Source organism: Syngnathus scovelli, chromosome 20 (genome assembly GCF_024217435.2).
Source record: "Syngnathus scovelli strain Florida chromosome 20, RoL_Ssco_1.2, whole genome shotgun sequence".
In the NCBI taxonomy this organism is placed as follows: domain Eukaryota; kingdom Metazoa; phylum Chordata; class Actinopteri; order Syngnathiformes; family Syngnathidae; genus Syngnathus; species Syngnathus scovelli.
Genome location: NC_090866.1, coordinates 10,251,414 through 10,275,690, shown reverse-complemented (window position 1 = coordinate 10,275,690; position 24,277 = coordinate 10,251,414). Strand labels below are relative to the sequence as shown.

The 24,277-nt window shown below is 43.4% G+C and overlaps 5 protein-coding genes across 8 annotated transcripts; 1 reads left to right on the top strand and 4 right to left on the bottom strand.

The window, feature by feature from the left end:
- Positions 1-419: 419 nt before the first annotated feature.
- LOC125990426 (cholesterol 24-hydroxylase) lies at positions 420-3,909 on the bottom strand. The gene is made up of 15 exons (XM_049757600.2): positions 3,663-3,909; positions 3,509-3,586; positions 3,361-3,442; positions 3,130-3,203; positions 2,978-3,064; positions 2,584-2,722; positions 2,394-2,501; positions 2,146-2,308; positions 1,973-2,038; positions 1,671-1,743; positions 1,510-1,594; positions 1,327-1,437; positions 1,147-1,235; positions 982-1,048; positions 420-910 (listed from the first exon to the last, which is right to left on the bottom strand). Exons 1-15 carry the CDS (start codon positions 3,905-3,907, stop codon positions 758-760), a joined length of 1,620 nt encoding a protein of 539 aa, XP_049613557.1. The 5' UTR covers positions 3,908-3,909; the 3' UTR covers positions 420-757.
- Positions 3,910-4,284: 375 nt separating this feature from the next.
- Positions 4,285-6,169, bottom strand: ccdc25 (coiled-coil domain containing 25). Its single transcript, XM_049757676.2, has 9 exons — positions 5,983-6,169; positions 5,853-5,900; positions 5,743-5,782; positions 5,574-5,625; positions 5,420-5,495; positions 5,237-5,340; positions 4,961-5,163; positions 4,816-4,861; positions 4,285-4,739 (listed from the first exon to the last, which is right to left on the bottom strand). Exons 1-9 carry the CDS (start codon positions 6,005-6,007, stop codon positions 4,710-4,712), a joined length of 624 nt encoding a protein of 207 aa, XP_049613633.1. The 5' UTR covers positions 6,008-6,169; the 3' UTR covers positions 4,285-4,709.
- Positions 6,170-6,512: 343 nt separating this feature from the next.
- Positions 6,513-10,029, top strand: esco2 (establishment of sister chromatid cohesion N-acetyltransferase 2). Of its 2 annotated transcripts, none has more exons than XM_049757581.1 (15): positions 6,513-6,652; positions 6,932-7,000; positions 7,066-7,316; positions 7,393-7,642; positions 7,710-7,902; positions 7,973-8,067; positions 8,180-8,273; positions 8,347-8,407; positions 8,491-8,533; positions 8,612-8,702; positions 8,763-8,894; positions 8,965-9,054; positions 9,126-9,269; positions 9,348-9,532; positions 9,602-10,029. In XM_049757581.1, the coding sequence occupies exons 2-15, from the start codon at positions 6,948-6,950 to the stop codon at positions 9,732-9,734; spliced, it is 1,815 nt and encodes a 604-aa protein (XP_049613538.1). In that variant the 5' UTR covers positions 6,513-6,652; positions 6,932-6,947; the 3' UTR covers positions 9,735-10,029. The 2 variants fall into 2 exon arrangements, with proteins under 2 accessions (XP_049613538.1, XP_049613539.1); XM_049757582.1 differs by having other exon boundaries at positions 6,519-6,651; positions 6,929-7,000.
- Positions 9,995-11,948, bottom strand: pbk (PDZ binding kinase). Of its 3 annotated transcripts, XM_068649271.1 has the most exons (7): positions 11,861-11,948; positions 11,356-11,493; positions 11,156-11,295; positions 10,908-11,077; positions 10,715-10,844; positions 10,460-10,639; positions 9,995-10,389 (listed from the first exon to the last, which is right to left on the bottom strand). In XM_068649271.1, exons 2-7 carry the CDS (start codon positions 11,490-11,492, stop codon positions 10,172-10,174), a joined length of 975 nt encoding a protein of 324 aa, XP_068505372.1. In that variant the 5' UTR covers position 11,493; positions 11,861-11,948; the 3' UTR covers positions 9,995-10,171. The 3 variants fall into 3 exon arrangements, with proteins under 3 accessions (XP_068505372.1, XP_049613606.1, XP_049613605.1); XM_049757649.1 differs by having other exon boundaries at positions 10,460-10,844; XM_049757648.1 differs by having other exon boundaries at positions 10,460-10,844; positions 11,857-11,942.
- A 1,169-nt stretch (positions 11,949-13,117) lies between these two features.
- scara5 (scavenger receptor class A, member 5 (putative)) lies at positions 13,118-24,271 on the bottom strand. The gene is made up of 12 exons (XM_049757532.2): positions 24,006-24,271; positions 23,035-23,153; positions 21,810-21,938; positions 18,137-18,336; positions 17,876-18,054; positions 17,684-17,810; positions 17,454-17,622; positions 17,026-17,097; positions 15,418-15,525; positions 14,945-15,001; positions 14,176-14,364; positions 13,118-14,105 (listed from the first exon to the last, which is right to left on the bottom strand). The coding sequence occupies exons 2-12, from the start codon at positions 23,144-23,146 to the stop codon at positions 13,972-13,974; spliced, it is 1,476 nt and encodes a 491-aa protein (XP_049613489.1). The 5' UTR covers positions 23,147-23,153; positions 24,006-24,271; the 3' UTR covers positions 13,118-13,971.
- Between the last annotated feature and the right edge of the window lie 6 nt (positions 24,272-24,277).

Sequence of the window (24,277 nt, the reverse complement as noted above, 5' to 3'; positions counted from 1 at the left end):
GACACCCACCAGCCAGTTTGTCTCCAGGCTGTAATTTTATTATTTTTTCGACTTGGAATTAGCGCTGGTGTAGGAAATTAGCTCAATCAAATACGTTATAGTAATAATAATAATATAATAAATTATTGATTAGATTGGGTTCATTTCAAGTTGCGCTACGTCAGCATGAGCAAAGCATTTAAAACCAAACACTGACGTCCAGTGGCCATTCTGAGTAACTGCATGAACTGAAACGTTCCCAGACTTCAATATCTTTATTCCAATATCATAACACCATAAATCCATAGAATATTATAGTGCTTACAATTTTACTATAATAAATTTACAAATATGTGATATTGTACTTAATGGACCATCATTAATTAGGTTCAGAGATCATAGTCACCTCTTTCTACACCAGGCATAAAGGAATAATGAAATTAACGCAAATAAAAATACATTTTATTACATTAAAATGCATTTATTGCAACTGAATACAGATAAAAAAAAATGATCATGCTTAATAAATCAAGTGCATTCATATTTCATGAATAGTGCAATATATTGATTATTTTCACAATAGTGATCAAAAAAGTGTAATGCATTCCACTGGATTCATAATCAACTAAAAAATGTCATCACTAAAGTGCATTTGTTAGCTTTCAGCGTTTCTGATTGGACGGCAGCTGTCAGTGAAGTTCAAAGTTTGAAAAAGAAAGAAGATGCTAAAGCTATGAGGAATACTTTTGGTTGGATGTGATGCCGCCATTTTGTACGTTCACTGCCCACAGTGCTTTCTGTGTGTGACGGCGCACACCACGCCACCTTTGGGCCGTAACGTGCCCAGGTCGCGGATGTCCAAGCTCTGACCCGGCATCAGGGCGAAGTCGAACCTCTGCAGCAACTTGGCCATCACCACTTTGGCTTCCATCTGTTGACAAAGTTCTCATTGCATTGCTTGCTAACGTCTAATTTTACTGTTCTGTTTTGTTGTTTAATCACCTGAGCAAAGTTCTGACCCAGGCAGGAACGTGGGCCGAGAGAAAAGGGGTAGTAGCAGTAATAAGGCCTTGTGTAAAAAAATAAAATAAAATATTAGAATTGTAAATATCAATAACAAAGGTTGAGAAGCCACATTATTGGATAGAAGTCATAATTACTCCTTACTTGGGAGCATCGGGATGAAAGCGATCTGGGTTAAATTCCAGCGGATTCTCAAAGAACTTTTCCATTCTGCTGGACACGTATGAGCTAAACTGAATAACACACACAAAATAAAAACTCTTCACTCATCCTTGTCTTACTTTTTTTTTTTTTCCCCATCCACAATCAACTTGAACGCCTTACGACACAAACGGCTCCGGCTGGAACACGGATGTCATCGACGACGATGTCGTTGATGAGCTCACGGGACGTTCCTGGAGCTGTTGGGTAAATCCTCAAAGTCTCTTTTAGAACCTTCAAATGTAGAACAACAAATTTAAAGCGACATATTTTCAATTTCGATGCTATACTATCTTCTCAATCCACCTGTGAGAGGTAAACAAGTTTCCCAAGATCGTCGTAGCTAATTTCTTGCTTCATCCCGATGACATCGTCCACCTCCTTCTGAGCTCTATGACACAAAGAAAAATTAAAAAACAAGTGGAGTCAATTTTGTGGTTGTTTTTTTGAGCGTTCTTGTTTCGCACTTTTCCATGATGTGCGGATGTTTGGCGAGCTCCATGATGCAAAATGCCAGCTGGTTCGCCGTGGTTTCCTGTCCTGGTAAAGAAAAAAATCAATAATTATTAATAAAATGAGCAATTAATGAACAATATTTCTAAAAAGGCTAATCTTTGGGGAAAACAAAATGCTAGCATGTGATCTGAACTGCTTTCAGCTTCTCTCATGTCACTAGATTGGCTAATTCGGGAGGGAATGGAATTCAAAAGCATCACCATGGCAACAATAACAGCCCACATGACTTCAATCGGATTAGAAAAAGTCTCACCGGCGATGAAGAAGGTCACGAAATTGTCCAGCATGAACTCTTCGTCTTCTTTGGTCATGCTTTCCTCTGAAATTATTATTTTTTTTTTAAAAAAGAGGAAAAAACGGAATTAGATTATTTTTCAAAATTGTTTACATCAAGTTTTAGATTGCCTCAACCACATCAACACAAACCTTTTCCGGCCGACTTGATGATCTGCGTGAGGATGTCTTTGGGCACGTCGCTGCCTCTTTGGATGTCCACCTTCCTGTTGTGGATCCACTCGGTGCCGGTGGAGCGCAGCAGTTTGCACGCGGCTCGCACCTCCTCCACCACGGCCCAGTTTTTGGGATAGAACTGGAAGAAAAGGAGTAGATTATTTGAAAAGGGAATAAGATTGGAGAATTTAATTATAATTTTTGGACTGAAACTAAACATGTACCTGAAAGAGGACATTGCGTAAGTTATGGACCATCCCTTGGAGGCACGTCTCGATGGCGTTGGGGAAAGGCGTGTCCTCCAGGTGCTCTATATCCATGCCGAACGCCACCTCAACAGACAAACCTCGACATTTACAAACGACCTTTAAAGATTTTTCTTGTTTCGTTTTGCTTCGATGTGACGTAGCCAACCTTGACGATGACATCCAAGGTGACTCGGTTGACCATCTCCAGCATGCGGGCCTCCGACTTTTTGTCGGCGATGTCGGACAGTTTTGTCATCAGCTTCTCGGCTCGCTCGTTGAACGTACCCGTTAGACTCCTCAAGTATCTGCACGTGTGTGTTAACACGTATTTTGGGGCAGAATGAATCTACATACGTGTGCTTTGTTCTCAAACGTGACCATGACGTAAGTGTGGTAGGTTGACCTGTTTGATTGGATTCTTGTGTGGTTGTTTGTGTAAATTACTATCGACTGTGAATACCACACCTTACCTTATGTAATACTTATGCAACAAAAAAAAAACATTGGTTATTGATTGACTGTTTGCTAGAGCACAGATTAGGTTGGTGCAAAAAACTCACAAGCTACTAAAGGCGGGGTCAATGATCCGCCGTTGTTTATACCACTGGTCATGGTTCCTCGCTGTTACCAGCCCATTACCCAAGAACCTGCAAAAAAAAAAATACACATATATAAAGAATATGCATTTTATCTATCTGGCTCCACGATTCACCTTTGACCAAACATGCTGAAGAGTCGCTTGTGGAGGAACAGGTCTTTGGGATACTTGGAGGACATCAAGATCTCCTGAATGCATCACATAACAGGAAATTATTTCAAAGTAGAGCCTGATCACGGTTTTGTGTCATCCAGATGATATTGACAAAAATAGTTATGTGTGCAAAAGGGATTAATTTGAACCTTTATGTGTTTCATTCATACATTTGTACTAATTTGACTGTACCTTGACTGTTTCTGGGCAAGTAACAAAGACAATGACGTGATGCAGCATATTGATCCTGTACACTGGTCCATAACGCTCGGCCCTTTCAAAATAATATCATTAATGGTACTGTCAATATTGATAATTATTATTATCATAATAAGATTACCATTCCAGAAACAAGTCGTGTGTCAGAGCGTCGTTTTTCATTGTCCTCACAATATGTGGAGAATGCCCGAAGAGAAAGCTTAAAAATAATAAATAAACTTCTTAGAGGTGAACTGCGGCAAGCACGCAAATTATTATTATTTTTTTTCCTTTACCTTTCCCTCGGTGGTCCAGGTATGTGATCATACTTCAGGTGCACATACTTGACGTAGGCGCAGAAGCAGAGGAATGCTAAAAACAACACAAATAAAAGTAAGCCGGCCATATGCCAGGCCAGGGTGACGAAAAACGGTAAAAGAGCCATTTTTAAAAAATATTTAAAACTCGTCCGTGCGTATAAGGTTCGTCGGTATTTCTGCAAAGGGGAGTTGCAGGAAAAACTCCGATGTGACGTCATCATGGTGCGCCTCTCACAGCAAGTTTTTTAATCTCCCGTTTTGTTTTGAACTTTGATTAAGCCCTAGCAAAGTAAAGTTATCTTGCTCAAATACGGATCGAATAATAATATTCATAATAATATGACCAAAAAAATGTTTTTTTACTTAATTTAAATTCTAGTCAGTGAAAATGCGGGTACTGGAAGACCATTAAATTCTCAAAATATATTTGAACAATTAGTTAAACTAAGTTTAAATTGACTCAATGTCTCCCTTCTTTCTTCTAATATGATTTTTCGAAACTAATTATAAACGCAAACATGGCAGTATATAAGCAAATACTGCCACCTATTGGTCACTATTAGTAACTGCAACAACATAACGCCTAAAGGCCAGACAGTGTATGTATAATATATTTAATTAAAAATGTATTGGATGGGATGATATTAATTACACCAACATATATTGTGATTTTCTAAATAAAAACATATTTCATGGTAGGCCTGCTGATGAGCTGTGATAATGGATCTACTGTATTTTAAACAAGATACATAAAAATCTAATTCATATATTGTCAAACAGCCCAGTAAACACTTGACATGCAAAAAGAAAACAAAAAAGGTGCAACCGCTCAGTCAGAGCATCATTCAAAATGGCGCGATCAGTCTTACGTCCCCCTTAAAATGATCCTCTGCTCGTCCCGTGGAGCTTTAACAGCGTCCACTCTCCAGGACTCGGCGGCCATGTTAGTTTGGGGGCAGGCTTGTCACTGCTCTGTTCATCCCTTGTATGATATCTCGTTTTGTTGCGTTACTGACGTCCTCCTCACATGAAGTCATCGGAATCGTTGCCATCCTGCCCAGGGATGGATTTTTACATATTAGCCTTACTGAAATGTACAAGCCCATTCGTGGGGCGCAAGTATGCTCACCTCGTTGGTTTGCATGTTTTCGCTCTTCATCAGCGAAGTGTAGCACCTGGCCGAGAAAAAAAACAATATGTGAATAGGTTGAAATAAAAAATATTTGGAGGGTGAGGGGAAAAAATGATATAACGGCAAGGGCGTGCTGACTAACTTGAGCTCGTCCATCTCCTTCTTCTTCTTCTGCTCTTCCTTCTCGCGTTTCTTCTGATCCTGCAGCTGAGCTTTCTTCTCGTTACGCTCCTCACGGTCCCTCGACTCCTTCTCGGCCGCTAAATCCGGGTAGCGCTCATCTTTGGTCTTCTCCAGCCGGTTCACAATCTCGTTGACTTTCTTCTCCACCGTCACCGTCTTTACCTGAAGTGACAAAACACCAGCTGTCAACTAGGATTCAGAATGAGGAGGCGACGATCTCCCACGATCGCTCTACCTCCTTTTGTCGATGGAAGCCGATCTGCCCCACGTCCATGTCCCCCGTTTTCTTCAGGTTGGCCCACGGCGTGTAAACCACACTAATGTTGTTCATTTTACACCCTGAGGCGACACATAAATGCATACTCAAGATACATCATGACGACCACGAAATATTTTCATATTTTTATCACTGTTAGACCTTGAATGCTGTTGTTTTTCACCAGTTGCGCACAGTCAATCAACACCTCCGGAGGAATATCGTTGATAGTCACACCCTAGAACAGGCAAAGAAAGCATCCGAGGAGGCAAAATATGTAACGATCTAAAAAAGACAAATGATGTCATCTGTTTACCTTTGGTAAGCGGAGATAAACGTGAGCCGAGGACAGTTTATCCACGTGAAACCTATGAGAAAATAAAAACTTTTAATCCCTTTAGCAAGAAAGCCCCTCATATAATTTCAATGCATAAACTTTATTTATTCAATATCAGTTTGGATAATATTCAGATTATTATGCTCACCAGATGTCCTCAGGCCAACCGTACTTGATCAGATCTTCGTCTGGAGGAAACGTAATCAATTAAGTGAACATTCAACAATACATAAATAGCTTTTATATGAGTAAGCTTACTTTCATATTTGTCTTTTCCCATGTAAATGGTGTAGGGAGGCTCCACCACTAAGATAGAACAGAGATAGCAAACTATGAGCACAATATCATGGGAGCAAACCAGGCTAGTAGCTAACAACCACAAACTCACCAGCACTTGTGAAGTAAAAGACCATTTTGAAGGATATGTATAAAGAGGCGAAATAATGAAATATGGACGTGTGCCCAACAAAATGGTTGCTTTAAAAAACGAAGTATTTTGAGACTGACTTGCTGTCACTTTGCGCATGGGGAAGGTTGAACCCGGAAGTTGTTATCTGCAAAAAGCGGAAGCATATTCTACCTTGCCTCCAAACTAAAATATATTAGGAATGATTTAAGGTTTTTTTTTCACGTACATTTTAAAGTTTATTCATCTAAGATTTTACTAACCTCGGAAGATATTTGACAAGGCCCCAGAAGCTGTTTCTAACAGTAAAAGTTATACGTTACATATACCACTTCTGGATTGCTGTTTTGTCTATTTTTAGGTATTTTTGGCACATTTTTAAAACGTTACAAATGAGATTCACAATAAAGGCCCAATAGTTTAATAGTTGGCGTTTTTAATGTTTAATATGTGAACGCACTCATCGACCGGAAGTGTTTTATTGTGGTACATCCCGCGAAATTCCGTTTCCGTTTTAGGATAGCGCGCCTTTGAAAACACACGGAGGAAGTATGGTCAAAGAGAAAAACTAATGCCCAAATTTCTTTTATTTTACCACATTTCCATCACTAAAGGTTCGCTAAAGTCATCGACAACCTAAACGGTTTTTAGGTAAGCAACCCTACATATGTTTCATCTTTTGATATCGTCGTGTTTTATTCCGATAGCTTATCTTAAACCGTTTGTTCGAAGGATTTGTGCACTGAAAAATGTTAAATGTGAGCGCTTATCTCTTTTTTTTTTTTTATTAATACAAATCTTTTATTATATTTCCAAACTCTCTGCACGGCATACCTAGGTTTTATTTAATTTTATCCAGTATTCCCGCCAATTGTAACCTTTGTATGTGACTAATCTGGTATTGTTCTACATATTTGTCCACATGCAGGAAAAAAAAGGTTGCGAAAATGATGCTCATGAACACTCGGAAGAGAAAGCTCTCCTCTGTGGACTCGGACAGGTGAGCATTTTCATAGTTTTGTGGACAGTTGGTATTGAATTTGATACACTTGGTTGTCCTGGCAGTCACCCGGCCAAGATGAGTGAGAAGGAGGCATCGCCCCTCAAGCGAAGATCTCCCAGGAAGAAGCCAGATGTGAATGAGAGTTTGAACAAAGAACATTCCCCATGGCTGAGGGGGTCTCCTCGAAAAGCAGCAGGCGAGAAGGAGGCATCGCCTCTCAAGCAAAGATCTCCCAGGAAGAAGCCAGACGTGAATGGGAGTTTGAACAAAGAACATTCCCTGTCGCCGAGGAGGTCTCCTCGAAAAGCAGCAGGTATTGATGTGTTGGAGGAAGGAAGAACCTCAGAGTCGGCTGCTTTAACAACAGTTTCATCTGTGCTTCTCCTTAGGCCTTCCGGTCATGCTGGCAACGATGACAAGCTCCTTCTACGGGCCGAAAAAGAGTGTTTATCTCACGCCTCTGGAAAGGAAGGCAGTGAAGGAATCGCTTCCAGTTCCTCCTCCAAGCCAGGGCAATAAGATGGAGAAGAAAAACAAGAAGGTGACAAAAGGCAAGCAGGTCAAGGTGGTGACGGTGCGTTCGAGTAGCTACAGTGAGAAACCCAAGACCATCAAGCTGTCCACGATGAATGGGAGCAGGTTGGTGCAACTTAAATAAAATCTAGCACCCTAAATTGTGCTGCTTATGAATTTTTTTTTACTTCAGCAATACTATCGAGAAGTCGCCCGAGCCCAAGAAGCCCAAACCCAAGCTTTTGGTGGGCGCCGCCTTCTTCAGCACAGGCAAGAAGCATTCCTCAATGTACAAGAAGGCGTCCAAAGGCCAAACTCACAAATCCAAAAGTCAGGTGGTGGCCGCCCAGCCTGAGAAAAAGCAAAAGCAGATGAATCCCGTGAAGGTAAAAGGATGAGATGAAGTTTGATTTCAAACAAGACGTGTTGACTTTTTTTTTTTTTTGTGATCCTCAGATTGCCGTTCAGCCCGTGGAGAAGAAAGTTGAGGCGCACAGGAGAAAGTTTGACCCGAAGGAATTTGAGGAGTGTGACAGCAACTTGCCAGCGAGGTGCTCGCTTGACACTTTTAATTGGATTCACCATTTTCAGACCTCCTTTGTGGTCACCAAAATATTAGGAACGGTTCCTCACCTCACTGTTGATTCCTATTTTGTTCCTCAGTCCTCCTAAAGCCCTGGCTGAAAATTACAAAATCACAAAGGAGCTAAAAATTGTGCTGACAAGGATTCCGATTCAAGCATCCTTTCTTTCTCAGGTAGCTTAGCTTAGCATTCAATATGTCCACATTTGTTTGAATCTATTTTTTTTTTAAAACTTGTCTTGACCAGGATGGCAGCTCCAAGCCTGTCTGTGACCTCGGAGACGCTCCTGCCTCCACACCGCGCAAAGGTCAAATACTTCCAGGGTTCCTTCAAGAAGCTTCCAGAAATCCATTTTCTTGATTTTAACAAAAACGTTTTTGCCCCATCCAGAATCTGTGGCAGTGTATCCCATCTTTGGATCCGCTTCCAAACGGTGAGACATTTTTTTTTCTCCTTGCAATGTCATGGATTGACCTTTTTTTTTTAAATAATCCAACAATGTGTCTTGAAGTTCCAAGAGCTCCCCAGCTGGCACACCGTCCACCAAAGAGCGTCCCACCCGCAGGAGGAAGGAGAAGCAGGACGCCGACCAGCTCATCATTGTACGTTGGCTCCTTTTGAGTCCCGTTTTTTTTTTTTTACTAACTACGCTTTGCCGGCAGGACGCAGGTCAGAAGCAATTTGGCGCCGCCGTGTGCGGCTCGTGCGGGATGGTGTACAGCGCCGACAACCCAGAAGACAACTTCCAACACGAGCAGTTCCACCAGTGCCTCCTAGACGCCATCAAGTTTGTGGTGAGGATCTCATAGAAGAACTTTGGACTATCTGTGGAAAAAGTGCTTCAATATTTTTTTTTTTTTCCAGGGTTGGAAGAAGGAAAGGGTGGTGGGCGAGTTCTGGGATGGAAAGATCGTCCTGGTCATGCCAGATGATCCCAAATATGCTGTCAAGAAGGTACGAGCTTGAAGGACATTTCTTTTCCGCCATTTTGCATATCATTACAGTTTTTATGTATTGAAACAAAGGCGGACGAGGTGCGTCGCATCGCAGACAACGAATTGGGCTTCCAGCAGATGACGCTGAGCAGACCCTCGCAGGCCAAGACTTACTTGTTTGTCAACGACGATCGGATGGTGGTGGGCTGTCTGGTGGCAGAACCCATACAGAAGGTCATCATTTGGGAGCGAGCAGAATTAGCAGTTTTTTTCCAAGACCTTGTTTGGTGAGGAACTCGTTGTGTCTCGTAGGCCTTCCGAGTGCTGGAGCAGCCCGATCAGCGTAAAGACATGACCAAGGACGACTTCATGGACCGGCACCGGGCGTGGTGCTGCTCCACCGTGCCGGAGAAGGCGCTCTGCGGCGTTAGTCGGATTTGGGTCTTCAGCCTGGCCCGGCACAAGGGCATCGCCAGCCGCATGCTGGACATCGTCAGGTAGGCGGCCATTTTGGGATTCCGCTCACAACATGGGCGATGATGTTATTGCGTAATATTCTGTTCCAGGAGCACCTTCATTTACGGCTGTCTCCTGACGAAGGACGAAATCGCCTTCTCTGACCCGACGCCGGACGGCAAACAGTTTGCGACGACGTACTGCGGCACGCCCACGTTCCTCGTTTACAACTTTATCGCCTGAAGTGACCCGAGCGATCGTTAATTTGGACTGAACGACTCCGGTTTTGAGAGAGTCCGTTCGATCAGTGTGTTTTTTAGCTCGGCGTTGAGTGTCGTATATTTGCTGCGTTTTTTTTTTTTTTTTTTTGCAGATGTTTATATGGAAATGACTTCCTGTGGAAGTTTTTGCTAGTCCGAAACGTGTTTTTAAACCGCAGGATTGATCTCGTTTAAGTTGTGTGTTATTTTTCAAATTGTGTGTTGGAACAGAGAGAATCTATGTTGTTGTGAGTTTGAATAAAGTTATTTTAATTCGCCGGACTTGAGTTCTTGTGAACAAAATAAAAAAAAAAGAATATAAAAGCCAATCAAAAATGATCTTAGCTTAGCGTCTACAAGAATAACAACAAAGCAGCACAAATAAACATTTACAAGTGACATCATTAGGACACTCAAACCTCACAGGCTGCTCTTGTTTTGCTCAAGCCCGTTGTCCTCCAGCGCCTGCACGATCTGTGTCGCCGAGGGTCTCTTCTTGGGGTCCTCCTCGGTGCACACGTAGAAGAGCTCCATCATCTTCTTGTAGGACTCGCCCAGCTCTTGGCCGTCCAGCGGCGGCCGCGTGCCCAGCCGGGCGTAGTAGGCGTCTTCGTCGAAGCTGTCCTCCATCGACTCGTCTTAAAAACGAAGCGTTGTGAGTGGGCTGCTTCACTCTTCATCTTCCCACATGTTCTCCAAAAATCTCACCTTCATCTCGCTCCTCGTCATCCTCCGGCATATCCATGTGAGGCATGGCCAAGGTCATCATCTCCCACAGGGTCAGGCCGTAGGCGAAGATGTCGGCCTTGTCTGTGATCTCGCCCTCCTCCAAGGCCTCCTTGGGGTTCCAGGGCTCCGTGCCGATGTACTCCGCCTCGGGGTCCGACACTGACCGAAAAACAAAAATCTCTTTGTGCTCAATCTGATGAAAGCGCGTATTGTCCCGGCCAGTGTTGCACCTACCTGTCATGTTCTCATCCAGCTGCAGGGACACGCCCACGTCGCAGATCTTGATGGCATCAAAGTTGCCCTTGATGACCACGTTGCAAGACTTGATGTCGCCGTGCAGCAGTTGTTTTTCGTTGTGAAGATACTGCACAAAGAGAGAGGGGATCACAACTTGGAATCATTTCCACGAGTCAGCATGTTTTTAAACCTGTAGTCCACGGGCCACGTGGAGCGCCACTTTTTCAACGTCGGCGGCGGGAAAGGCCCGAAGACCGTCTTTTCTGCGCTTCTCGATGAGGTCGTTGAGCGACTGCTCGCCTCCGAATTCCATAGCCAGACACTCGGAGCCGTCTTTGGCCGTGGCCAGCGCACGGAAACCTGCAAACATTCAGTCAGGACAGAAAGATTGGATATTTAATCAGTTTTAACGAAAGCGCCCAGACTTTCGTCTCTCACCGACAATATTGGGATGGTCGATCCCCTTGAGGACTTTTGCCTCCTCCTTTAGACGCTTCAGGTAGACTTCAGCCTGTTTGCTGGCACATTTGCTGTTGAGCTTCTTGATGGCCCAGGGGGACGCGTTGAACTTTCCCACTCTGGAATCAAATCGATACGATTAATTTAATTAGAGAGCTAATTTATGTTAAGGTGGTCACCTGTCCATCAGGTAGACGCTGACTCCTGTCCCACAGCCGAGCTTCTTCATGAACGGTGAAGCCGGGATGTTGATGGGGCTTCCTCCGCTTGCAAAGTTCCTGATTCTGGACATCTGAGGAGTGGTGAATCCAGCCATGCTGTTGAATTAAAAAAACAAAAAAACAAAACACGGATCATTTACTGAGATTTACATCCATTCATTCATTTTCTATAGCAGTTAGCCCTCAGAGTCGATTAATGTTTGCAACTTTGAATTCTTACTGTTTTGTTTTTGATTGAGTCTTGTGCATTTAAGCTTGCATTAATGTGATTAGAACAAATAAAATATGCATGTGACGAAAACAATATAAAACGTAGCAGACGTCATCGGCAATGAAGCTAACAATCCCTGGATGACAAAAAAAATGGCGACAAGCCAAGTCACAGTTGGCACAGCAAGAAGTTGCATTTGAGTGTGTATTGTTCAAAGTTGTTGTTTTAGTAAATAAACACTATATTACCTACTTTTCACAAAGAATGAGAACTAAGCGAGTGAAAATGATCGCGCCGAACTTTTGAAATGTCCACGTAATAACGGAAGTTGACGGAAGCCTCGGAGGGACAAATAGCGCGGTTCTCTTTTTCCTTTTTTTATTTTTTTATTTTTTAATGGGGTTAGAAAATCCTAAAGTCTATGTATACTTTAAAATATAGATATATATGTAACAATTTGCATTTTTATAAGAATATACAGTCCTGAAATGCTCTTGTGTTGGCATAGTTGCCATACAAAAGATTTCCACCAGAGGTCAGTAATGTTGCGAATACTGTACATGCTTTGTTTTCTACGACGTGATGCGGATTAAAACCAAATCAAAACAAACACATTTTCCATCACAAGTCAACTTGGAAAATGAACTTATTGTCTGGCCAAAAGTCATTTATTATTTCATTAACTCAGTAAAAGTGCAACAATGCAACTATGGTTGTGTTTTTATGATGTTAATCTCCAGCCTAGTGTTGTTTTGTTTCTTTTTATGACTTGGCAGTAATAATAGTTGGAATGGTTTGTTCTTTCTGAGTTACACTGGAGGACAACACTGTCAGTCAGCAATCTAAGTTATCAACGCAATAAGCACAGTGTGATATTTTTAGTTGTCTGCTGAACACCTTGGAATTCACCTCCAGGTTCTCCTTCTTCACACAGCCCAGCTTGTCCCCCATCTTATGACCTTTGACCTTGGCAGAACTCTTCCTTTGAGGCTGAGGAGCAGGAATGCGACAACAGGCTCTGGATGGGGAAGACTGTTGCTCTCTGGTTTTTCCTCGCCTTTCCTCTTTTATTCCTCTAAAGGGGAAATGAGCTCATGTTTTGTGGTCAACGCTGGCACATGTTGCGGTGCGCTTTAGAACACAAAGATGTGTTAAGTCGTACAACGTGGTCACAAGAGTTAAAAGAACCAAGTCGTGTCTCTTTGCACACCTGCTCTGGCCTGATGTTATAATGGATGCAATCGAAAAAGAAAACATCGGGCTACGGTGATTTATTATGACACCTGCTTCCAATGCAAGCAAAAACAATATTTGGTATCTAGAAAAATTTGGGTCACATGATCATGTGATAGTGGATCAGTGCGTTACAGCATTTCCCTCTGTAAAAAGGAGATACAATTAGTTTTATATATTTTTTTTAAGTTGGTCACATGTGTGTCACACGTGGAAACGTTCATATGTTGCACCTTTGAGCTGCCAATCGAAAGACATTGCCAGTGAGAAGCCAGCTCACCTGTTTAAACACATTTAATATGTCAGCAGTGCATATGCGGCATTTAGTAGTAAAAGTACAAATAAAACACGGTACATACTTAAATGTTGAACAACTCACGCGCCGTGATAAAAAACACATGTATGACATGCAAGTGAGAATGTTAAAAAAAAAATGAAGACACCTTTAAATGGTTAAGAGGACTTCTCGTTTTCAAAAGGCACAACGTGAAAGGATTTCACCGCAAGGGAGATCACATGACCACATCCAATCCCGTGGGAAAACATCAGTCAGACCGCTAGAAATTGGGAAATTTTTGGTGTCCTCTGTGCATTAGGAGCACCTTGGGCAGTGCCACAGCAGCTCCTGATTTCCTTCGTATTTTCTATTTCATACAGAAGAGGAACTTTGGCTTCGCGTGTAGCGCAAAAACGAATGTTAGCGCGCGACCAGGCTAACGGCTAAAGGTCCAATTGGTCCGACTGTGCTGAGAAAACACGAAGAGGATATCCTGTTTTCGTTCCCGCGGCCGCCAGACGAGACGTGTTGGGATGACAAAGCGGGACAGGGAAAATAAACAAAATGGAGGCCGCGTGTTAGCTTTGGCGACACTTTCGCTCCGTCAGAATGTGACACTTATAAACAAAACTGTGAGCTCTAATGGGAAGCACACTGCGAACATTTGCGAACTAGGAACTCATAGTAAGACAAAAAATGGTGCAGATAGAAGATCCGAAGTCTTTCGCGGCGATTCCAAGATCAATCTTTCCTTTGAAAGTCTCTTTGTCCATCTTGTGACCCCACAACTACCAAAACATGTCCAGGCCGAGGACCAAAGAAGTAAATCGGCTATGAGGGGGTCAAAGTTCAATTAGCTGAGGCACGTGACGCCAGCGTCTTCCACGTGGCCGCAATTAGTTTTGCCCCAACCGGAAAAGTTGCACTCATGGATGGCGTCCTCGGTGCCCGCGCACGCTACATCGTCCATCCAGATTAAACCGCTGCCTAAGCGGGGAAAACAAGAAGACACATTAACGCTAATAATATTTATATTATCGATAGCGCCGACTTGAACCTTGTCCGAAGCGTCCCGTCTTGTGGACCTCGGCGGCTTCTCGGTATCCCAGCATCCTGCACACTACGTCGCCGTCCTTCTTGTCCCACACATCATCGCAAACCGTCCCCCAGCGCCGTTCGTGGAAGACCTCCACTCGGCCCTCGTGGGGGCCCGACCCATTCACCAGTCGTACCAGGGTGTCTTCAACTGAGAAGATAAAAGACGAGATTTCACAAGAATTCCCCATGTGCGGGACATTTGTAAAAAAAAAAACTGTGGCTCGGTTTCAACCTGACACATCAAGCACACTGTATTTTTTTTTTTCTAACTTCCTCAAAAGGACTTGTTGATGTAAAAATAAGTCTGGAATTAATCTGGACAACCTGGCGGCTCAAATCAAAACTTTCACTTGCTCGCATCTATAAATAGGCAGGACATTAAAATACGATATAAACTATTATATTACTTATTATTGTGTAGAGCGTACGGGCTAACACGATGCTAGCATGCTAACGCACAGGAAGGCTGTGACACAAACATCCATCTGCTCTACACAAGAACATGAAGATGAAGTAGAAACATATGTTGCTTTGGAGATTTTTTCTTTTTTTTTAAGATTAATAATTTTTTTCTTTTGAAGTGTATGAATGCAAAGCAGAGCTCCAGCACATACTGTACAGTTAATCAGTTTCACCGAGCAGGTGCGCGTTTCCTCGAGAAAAGTCATCAGATCATAAATGTGCCACTTTCAAATCTTTCAACCAAATGATTGACGATTGACGCTAACCTAGTCTTACTCCGCTGTCACCTTTATCTCCTTTCATCCCTCGTTCTCCTCGATCCCCTGGAGAACAAAACAGGACAGGTCGTGAATTAGCTTATTTTCAAAATGGCTGCTTGTTTGTTTTGACCAAATTCTGGACTCATTTGTTTGCTGAAACATTACGGGTTTCACAATTAGGATATTTGGAGCGAACCAAATTAAATTAAACAGTTAGAGAGAACCAAAGTGTGAGACGGTCGTAAATAGAATTTCCTCTTATTTGTGGTTTCAGCCTCCATTGGCAGCCCGGTAAGCAAAGCGCCTCGTTTGCTTACAGAAGAAACTTGTGATCCAAAAACCACAGGAGCGACCTTCAAGGCTGTCGGGGGTGCTATTTATTGGTCGTTTTCACCCGAGAAGTCTATTTTTGTCGTTTTTGGTTCGATATATCCTTCTCGAAACCGGGTCGCAAACATCTTTCTTGACAAATTTTGCACCTTTTGGTCCGACCGGTCCGATGTCGCCTTTATCTCCTCGACTGCCATCGTCGCCACTGGCTCCTTTGCTTCCAGAAAGTCCTTGGACGCCTTTTTCTCCAGGGAATCCTTAAAGAGACAAAAATAATGCTTATGTATAAGCTGAATTTTTTCTCACAACAAAATGTGGATAAAATAAATCCCTGTGTTCTTCCAAGTTTCATCTTCACGGATGGTTCGCTTTGCTCTGGGAACAGAACAAGGAACTTTCCCCCCAAAGTGTTCCCACATAACTTGGACGCACACAATTGTCCAACATGTTCTCACAAATTGAACTGGTCCATTCCCAGCATTCCCCGGGCGCCATCATGACATCATTGATGGACGACATCGCCGTAGAAATGCTCCAAAGCTCTTCGCCGGGCCAAAAGGTGGAGGAAAACAACAATATTTTTTTTCCCGCCGCTAATAAAATCCATTTCCACCACTGTAACGAACGTGTGTGTGTGTGTGTGTGTGTGTGTGTTTACAGTATGCACACTCGAGCGACTCCGAGCTAACACGTTAATGAGGAACACATGTACCCTCTCGTGTTGAGACTGCTCCTCGGCAACAAGTCGCAGACATTTACGGGTATAAATAGACTCTTCGGACATGATTTGGTTTGGCTGGCTTTGAAAGTACAAAACTGATTATGAACCATTGTGAAGAATCAATAGCGCTTGTAGAGACTGGAACTGGAGCGAGGCCTTAGATGGAAGCCAATGGAAATGAGCTTAATCTGTTCCAGCCTCGCCCAAAAAACATTTTGTCAAATATATTTGTCGACAAAAATATTTGTAATTCTTCTTTAATAAGAAAAATAGCACTCTATATATTGTATTTTATTAAAACAAATATTTATTCATAACATTAATTAGAATGTAAAGAAATTAAATGCATTTTTTGCTTCACTATTGTGCTGATCCTTCTGTTGTGCACGCTTTGGCCACTTGAGGGCAGTATAACACAAACGATCTGATCAAATTGATTTGGTTGGGCAGTCGGGATTACCGCCGACAAGACAAAATGGCAACCGCCAACCCCGAAGTCTTAAATCGTGTTTTCCCATCGTGAGATCGTGCGCGCCGGCGTCACCTTTACCGTAAGACAGCGTGACCACGCCAGCCGAGCAGCTGTGTTGTGTTTAAAGAGCAGGAGGAACTTTGATGCCACTCCAGTCTCAATCCTCTGGTGTGAAAACACACTTGAAGGTCAAACCGGGTTTTCCCAGAGAACCTCTCAGCATTCTTTGACAATTCAGCCCCCTGAGTCATTTGAAATATGATGTAGATGAAAAGTCTCGATATTTTGGGGTGTATTTTTTTATTTTGATGCATAGCAACACATCTGCAGATGGATTGCATCATAGTTGTGGAGGGAGGGGTTCCAAATATTTTTCATGGTTTAGCTGGCAGATGTGGGGCTTGTAAAAACTGTAACATTTATTTTTTGGGGGGGGATTTCTTATGTTTTCTATTTCAAGAACACAACGCGGGCCGCGAGGAATCATAACAAACCTCCATTGCGACAAAGCGCAACATGTTCTCGGCTTGTTTACATTTTTCTTTTTTCCACATTACTCCTTACCTCTTAAACCGGTTAATCCAGGGGCGCCGGTGTGCCCCTGTGGTCCAGTGTCACCCTTCTCTCCTTTTGGTCCTGCAAAAAAAGATGAAATTAATGTGTGTGTGAGACCCACAATGGCGAGACATTTCATTAGGTACAGCAAATCTTCCTTTATGAACCTCCTCGTGGCACGTTTGGCTTGTTTCACATGGTGCCGGGAAACCATTTTGGTTGCCTGGCACAGTAACAGACGCACCCAAGAATTATTCCACATAAGTCTAAAATGTTGGCACGCGAGCAGCATTATGCTCACGAGTTACTAAGAAAATATCTCCGGGCTCACGACAGCTCCTCCACCCAGAAACTGAGATTTACGAGGAGCAGTCCTGTAATGAGTCAAACAAATACTTCACCGAGCTTATTAGCGGCTAACAAGATCTCCGGCTGACCTTCTATGAAGCTGATATTTTTCAGAGCCATGGAGTGCTCCCAGTCCTTGAGACGGAGATCCTCGGCGATGGTGTTCAAGATCTCCATTTCGTTCCGAAGTAGCGCCTCCGTGTGGATGTGGGTCACCCATAGACTGGAGGTGTCCTCCGTGATGTTGCTGATCTGAATCTACGAGGGGGATTCACGTTCAGAATGTGAAGTGTATCAGGAAAAGTTTGAAAATATTTACCTGCAGATCGTGTATTTTCAAATGATGAATATTGATGTCATTGCTGACGGTGTGATTGACAGCTCCAACCATCCAGTTGACCTCCTCCAGCTTGTCTCTTAGCCCGGTCACCTCACCTGAAGTCTCCCTTTTAAAAAAAAAAACACCACATCAGCATGAACGGTGACGTCACGCTAAGCTAACCCGGCTAACCTGAGCATCAGGTTCTGGTCGTGGAGCCAGGTGGTGGTCCGAGCCACCTCGGCAGTCAGGCCCGTCAGGTTCCTTCCGGCGGAGCTGCTGAACGACGACAGACGTTCATCCAGCTGCACCAGGTAGCCTTCCGAATGCAAGGACTGAGCGTGCATGCTTCTAAGCTCCGCCTCCAAACCCTGGGAGCATCCAAAAGGGACAATGAGGTTCTTCAGGGACTTTGTGACTCAACATCTTTGCATCTTAATGAACCTCCAGCACCTTGATGAGAATCTCTAGCTTCTGCAGCCTGTCACTATGATTCTGGAAGAGATTCTCCAGCTTCCAGATGTTCTCCAAGAGGTCGGCCTGATCGGGCGTCTCGTCCAACGTCTGCTGGAGCCGCCGGGAGCGCTCTGACATCTGGGTGACGTTCTCCATCAGCACCTGCTGCTGCTGCGACCATGCCTGGGAGCGAGATACTGCGAGGAGAAAAGAACAGTTGTTGTCGAACATCTCTCAGCAACAGAGTAAAAGTCCCGAAATGGGTCAGCATCAATCACCCGGCTGGAATTAAGACTCTGTAATGGAGAGCAGATGTCGCTCTCCATCCACTTTATAGTCGCATTTCCACCTAAGGCTCCAGGGAAGTTCCTGGCGCTTGTAGTACCTGGACCCAGCCACATTTCTGGACTTTTCGAAATGACACAACTTCCCCTGTGTTGATGTAGCGCGGCAACTTTTGCCCACCGTGGAGATGTTTTACGGTATGACATCATCTATGCAAAACAAGGTGGTGGAAGGGGAGGGGGGGGGGGGGGTCTGCCCTCAGGGTCCAAAAGTGCTTAAAAGAAGACCTCCACAAGAGAACAAATGACTCTCAGCTCGTTATGCGTGTTAGGTTTACTCCAAATGACCCGAAACCGAAGAGGCTAATTGCTAAATGATGGTCTGTCTGCACTCGTGCTAACACATAAAAATCCTTGTAACGTGAAAATAAATGTCTTGTAAACTGACTTACAACGAAATAGAAATCCGGTCTGGATCGTCGCAAGCTTTTTTTTTTTTTTTTTCTGCCACTCTTCAGTAAAAAACGACAGCTGCTGCTGTGATTGACAGTCGTGCGTGTTTGCACCTCTTGCGTCACATTTCGAGAACTAAGTGGCTCGGTCACAGCCTGTCAACATCTCAGCTGCGCTTTGGAGGAAAAAAAAAACTTTCCCAGCTCCTTAAATCACATTTGCCCTCTCAAATAACATCACAGGAACATCTCCAGCTCTGTGTTTGAGTTGACCTTGAAATGTAAAGAAGATTCAGAGATGTTCCTGTTGCTTTCAAACAAAGGTCTTCAAGAGCAACGGCTCCCGGATCAGCATCCATGGTTACTAAGCTCCGACTTTAACCCCCTCGCAGCTTATTTCCAAGATACGACGATATTCTAAAACCCTTTTTAAGACCCATTACATACTGTGCAGCCGATTCCAAAGAACCGTAAAATCCATTTAGCCTGATGCTAAGCGAAACACCAAGTTCGGGCTAGGAAAAGCAACGTGTAACAAATATTTGAACAAAAATGAAAATACTCAGACATATATTCTTTATCCTCTGAGAAGAATAGTACAGTGAATCAATTAGAAGCTGTTATACTGCCCCCTGGTGGCTCAAAGCGGAACTGCATTGTTAACTTTCCACAACGGAATCATTTTATAGTTATTCCTATAGGGGAAAACTATTTCTCCCCTCAAACCGCAAGTCAACAAACAACAAACAGCGTCGCTCGGCTTTGATACGGCAGCGGACCGGGCCCAGCTTGTTTCGATTAAAACGAAACGCGGCTTGGCCGGCCGAGCGAGCGCCTCGGCAGGACTGCAACACCAGCGAGCGGCGTGTAAATTGCAGCATGTGCGGGAGTTCTGCAGGGCGAGATTACGGCATCAACGCAATCGTTTCGGGATCGCGAAAGAAGACCTCCATCGAGGCTCGAATACTTGAATGGCGGCCAACCGTGCAACCTGGTTCCGATTCAAACTCTGATTTGTTTTCTTGGTGTGAAATTTTGCCCAATGGGAATAAAGAAGATTTTTTTTTTTTGCCATTATGACATTTATTCGATTTTAGTCGCATTTGACAGCATCTCAGAGTGACCGTGTCACATTAACCCTTTTTGGATTTTTCACATCTGGCTCCCATCCCTAACCCGCCTTTTATCTTCAATCATCTCGTGGTCGGACAAAGCTTCAAAGTAGCTCGGGTGTGTTTAAAGACGCGACACATATGTGTCATGTATGTACCCGGGCTCGTCAAATCGGACAAAAGGCGAACGCAGACGCCTTCCCGACATTGAAGTCTCTGGAAAGCAGATGCCTGCTTTGAGCAATTTTCTTCTCTTCCGAGCAAATGGCTGATTGTCAAATGTCTCCCAAAAATGATTATCTTGTGGTGTGGGGTGCACACATACACAATTGCAGCAAAGGCTGTGAAGGATTAACCTGCACTCTTTTTAGCCTGAGTACACGACCATATAAGGGCGAACTTCAGTGTTTTATTTGTCGGACTGCACGCAATTATTTTTTTTTTCAGAACACGTTACATGAGGGGGAGGAATCATGTTGCAATCTGCGCTTATCTTATCTATAGAAATGAAAAAGGGAGGGAGGGAGGGAGGGGTGCACTGGTGACCCAAGAAGTCAAGTGAGAATTCAAGCAAGAGTCGGGGGACGGCGGGGAACGGTGTGGGGGTTAACTGGCAAACAGGCATTTTTTTTTTTTTTTTTTTACATGAGCGTGGATGTAGGGGGCCTCCAGGGAGCAATGCTGGAGCCACTTGGCGCACAAAAGGCTGCTTTGATTGCTTGCTCTTTAGGCAACTCAACTCGTCCTAAATGAGAAAATACCTTCGGACTTCACACACACACACATTTTCTTCGTAATGTCTCCATCGTCTTGTTCTTCTTGTCTCCTAACAACGCTGACATTTGCAGTGAGGCCCCTAGCTCAAGGTGAAAAGCCGTAAACACAAAGTGACAAAAAGGAAGTGACCTCGAAAATTTCCAACGAAACATAAGTCGTGGGACATCGGGAAGTGATGAAGGACCTCAAACAGATCCCTGAGGAACTCAACTTGAAACAAATGCAGGGTAGAATTCATGATGCACTTTTTTTGAGGAGGTGTTATCTAGAAGTTGCGGTGGGTGGAGGAGTCGAAGGGGCTTCGCATTCCAAAACGTGGCCCCCCACTATTGAAGCCCTTCTCTCTCTTCATTGTTAGCGTTTCGCTTTACATTGGACGTGACTTGTTTATGCTACGTGTGTGTTCTCCACGCTAAAGCGCACTGCACGGCTACAGTAACGCGGAAATGAGGTTCACATCACGTTGCCCCCCCCCATAACACCACTTGTGTGTGTGTGTGTGTGTGTGTCCTTCATTGCAAGGCAGCGCTGATGTCATAAGTGCAGAAACTAGAGATGGACATGAAACTATTTCCATGTGCAAACTTATTGATGACAGACATGTTATAAAAATGAAACTTATTAAATCAAAGTCATGAAAACACAATTTAAGATGTGAAGTAATACAAAATGTAATTGTACTAAGTTCATTTTGTTTTTCCTTATTTAATCACTTCACAGGTTTCTTTTATATCAAACAAATGGTTTTAGGTTATTCACCTGACATGTTTCGGCGGTTTCTTCCGCCTTCATCAGATTCAGAGTCTCTGATGAAGGCGGAAGAAACCGCCGAAACATGTCAGGTGAATAACCTAAAACCATTTGTTTGATATAAAAGAAACCTGTGAAGTAATACAAAATGTCTTTAATATTTAATTTCTTGTAATCTGATGTTTCTTTTGTGCTGGAAAGCGAACATTTGCAGATTTAAAAAAAACTAAGGCTAGCTAGGTAAGAGTAAGCTAGCTAGCTAGGTAACAGTAAGCTAATTTGTAAGTCGCCTTACCGGCTAGGCACAATCCGAAGATGGTGAGGAGCACAAGCACGTAGAGCAACACGATGGCATACTTGATGGCCGCCAAAGAGTTGAGCTGACCGCAGCATTGATCATGTTTCCTGCGCCTCTTTCCAGAACCTGAAAAAAAAAAAGCCAAAACAGTCAGCCCAAAGCTTTTTTAGCTTTAGCGCCAATAGCTAACAGCCAACACAACGAGACATTTGGCTTCCATAACGCGACGCGTTAAGCGTTTGCTTTGGACGCCGTCCCGTCCGTGTCTGCTCTCAAGAATGCTTTCCAGATTCAAAACATCAGATTAGTTTCTTCTCCCGGGAGCAAATTTGACATAAACCGGGACCATGTGCTCAATAAAACAAGGTGAGCAGTTGGCATCTTCACCTGTGGGCCAAATGTTATTAAAATCTCATAAAGTGGAACATGACAAGAAATGTCTTCGAAATTTGACACAAAACAGACAAGTGTGTTGTGATTGAATGAACGATTAACTCGTTCACTGCCATTGACGGCCATTTTAACTACGCTGGCAGTGAATGAGTCATTATTTATTTATCATTTATTAATATATTTATTCAATTTAATTTAATTTATTTATTTAAATGTATTTATTTCATTAACGCCCATTTTAACTACACTGGCAGTGAATGAGTCATTATTTATTTATCATTTATTAATATATTTATTCAATTTATTTATTTAAATGTATTTATTTTATTAATAAAACTCACCATTACGTTGAATTAGTGGGGAAAATTGACCGGGACGAGCGTTTTGACCTGAATTAATTGATCGTCGATAAATTAAATTGTTTTTTTTTTCCTGTGCAGCTTGGCGGCCGGGTACCAAGTGACCCAGGACCGGTACCGGTCCGCGCCCCCGGTGGTTGGTGACCTCTGACCAAGAACACACAACTCATGCCGCACAAGACAAACCCAGCTGTCGCATATACACGGCTGGAATGTATAGAAGAGCAAAATCGACAAGTTCAGCAAGTCGGGAAGACGACACGACAACTTGGCATCACGCAAACATTTCTATTTCGACACTTAGCTAGCCTCCAAAAAATGTTTACGTTCAGAGGAAGCAAAGCAACTTCTGCATCCAAGTGCACTTTGCCAAGGTTCATTCTCGTGCAACCTTTCTGTTTGCTTAGTCATTATTTTCCCACTTCTTTTTTTTGTAAGAAATATTTGAGGCTTCTCCTCTTCCTCCTCACCTTCATCGCACAGGTTGAGCTTGGACAAATTATGTCCCTCATAGGCGTCTTCGTACATATAGGCGCTCTCCTGTTCCTCGTGCGTACTCAAGTACACGGCCTTGTTCTCCATCTCCTGGCTGGGATTCAAACACACGTTGATTTAAGTCATATAGAATGTTCCAAGCAAAACAAAACGGGGATGGGTCAAGTTTGTGTGCTTAACCTAGTCCTTACCTTCCGTGTGTTTGCCTCAAGAAATATATCTCAGGGAATTTCAGCATGCATAAATAATGCAAAAATCAAGTAGTACCAATGGTGATTGTGAGTGCACGAATTCCCAGGAGGTCGCAATGGATTTGTCGCAGTGGGAGATGTTCAGGGTTTGCACAAAAGCCGTTAAAAGCACTCAGTCCTGACTTTCTCATTAAGGCAACCAGAATGACAGTTGGACTGAAACGAAGGCTGCTAGGAGACCCCCCCCCCCCCCCCACACACACACACACACAGTACTAGCATAAGTGCTTGCACACCCCAGAAGGTTTGTGTATATACGTGTGTGTGTCTGTGTGTGCTCGTGTGTGATAAAGGATGGTGGGAAAGCAAAGAATCAGCGCTATCTGGAACATTCTACTGTCTCTTGTTTGACAACTTAGAATGAATCACTGTTGAAAAAAAAAAGTATTTTTGAGAAAACAAAAATATTTCCCTACAAATTAACTGGGTTTTTCCATGCTGCAACAATGAGGCACTCTAAAACAATTTTTTTTTTTTAGCTTTTGCGATGTAACATGCACACACTCGGGGCCAACAATGAGGCACTGCAAAGCAGCCACACCTTTGGATGAATCATAAGGATGATACATTGGGTACACCTGATTATCATGTGTGGAAAAGAATCATTTAACTCCGGTTCGAGAGTCGTTCGACTCAACATGACTTGTAGCTGTACCTAATGAAGTGACTCAAATTGATTAACTTTACGCACTCACCTCGTCAGCTGTCAACTGGAGGACGGAGAAAGCCAAAAAAGAAATCACAGCTCCAAGAGGCTCATCCTTCCTCCGATTGGACCCCAAATCAAAAGTCGTAGACTTGACAGCTCCCCAAGAACACGCCGTGGAAGGACGCACCGTGCAGGGCTTCTCCTCCGACCCGCTGCAACAACAACAATAGACGGTCGGACTATTGCAGGGGAATATGTGCAACCTCCACGAAAACATCACCACGGTCCACGTGATCCGAAAAGTCAAGCAAAGTCCAG

Excerpts from the sequence above, each read along its gene's own strand:
- LOC125990426 (XM_049757600.2), bottom strand. The coding sequence starts at position 3,907 with ATGATGACGTCACATCGGAGTTTTTCCTGCAACTCCCCTTTGCAGAAA. Across the intron at positions 2,502-2,583 it reads CCTTGGATGTCATCGTCAAG|GTGGCGTTCGGCATGGATAT; the intron begins GTTGGCTACGTC and ends TTGTCTGTTGAG. Across the intron at positions 1,744-1,972 it reads CGTGACCTTCTTCATCGCCG|GACAGGAAACCACGGCGAAC; the intron begins GTGAGACTTTTT and ends TTTCTTTACCAG.
- ccdc25 (XM_049757676.2), bottom strand. The coding sequence starts at position 6,007 with ATGGTCTTTTACTTCACAAGTGCTG. Across the intron at positions 5,783-5,852 it reads GGGAAAAGACAAATATGAAA|ACGAAGATCTGATCAAGTAC; the intron begins GTAAGCTTACTC and ends CGTTTCCTCCAG. Across the intron at positions 5,626-5,742 it reads GGTTGGCCTGAGGACATCTG|GTTTCACGTGGATAAACTGT; the intron begins GTGAGCATAATA and ends ATTTTCTCATAG.
- esco2 (XM_049757581.1), top strand. The coding sequence starts at position 6,948 with ATGATGCTCATGAACACTCGGAAGAGAAAGCTCTCCTCTGTGGACTCG. Across the intron at positions 7,317-7,392 it reads GTCTCCTCGAAAAGCAGCAG|GCCTTCCGGTCATGCTGGCA; the intron begins GTATTGATGTGT and ends GCTTCTCCTTAG. Across the intron at positions 8,534-8,611 it reads TTTGGATCCGCTTCCAAACG|TTCCAAGAGCTCCCCAGCTG; the intron begins GTGAGACATTTT and ends TGTGTCTTGAAG.
- pbk (XM_049757649.1), bottom strand. The coding sequence starts at position 11,492 with ATGGCTGGATTCACCACTCCTCAGATGTCCAGAATCAGGAACTTTGCA. Across the intron at positions 11,296-11,355 it reads AGCGTCTACCTGATGGACAG|AGTGGGAAAGTTCAACGCGT; the intron begins GTGACCACCTTA and ends ATTTGATTCCAG. Across the intron at positions 11,078-11,155 it reads CGACCATCCCAATATTGTCG|GTTTCCGTGCGCTGGCCACG; the intron begins GTGAGAGACGAA and ends GAATGTTTGCAG.
- scara5 (XM_049757532.2), bottom strand. The coding sequence starts at position 23,146 with ATGGAGAACAAGGCCGTGTACTTGAGTACGCACGAGGAACAGGAGAGC. Across the intron at positions 21,939-23,034 it reads GCTCAACCTGTGCGATGAAG|GTTCTGGAAAGAGGCGCAGG; the intron begins GTGAGGAGGAAG and ends TTTTTTTTTCAG. Across the intron at positions 17,811-17,875 it reads GACCAGAACCTGATGCTCAG|GGAGACTTCAGGTGAGGTGA; the intron begins GTTAGCCGGGTT and ends TTTTTTTAAAAG.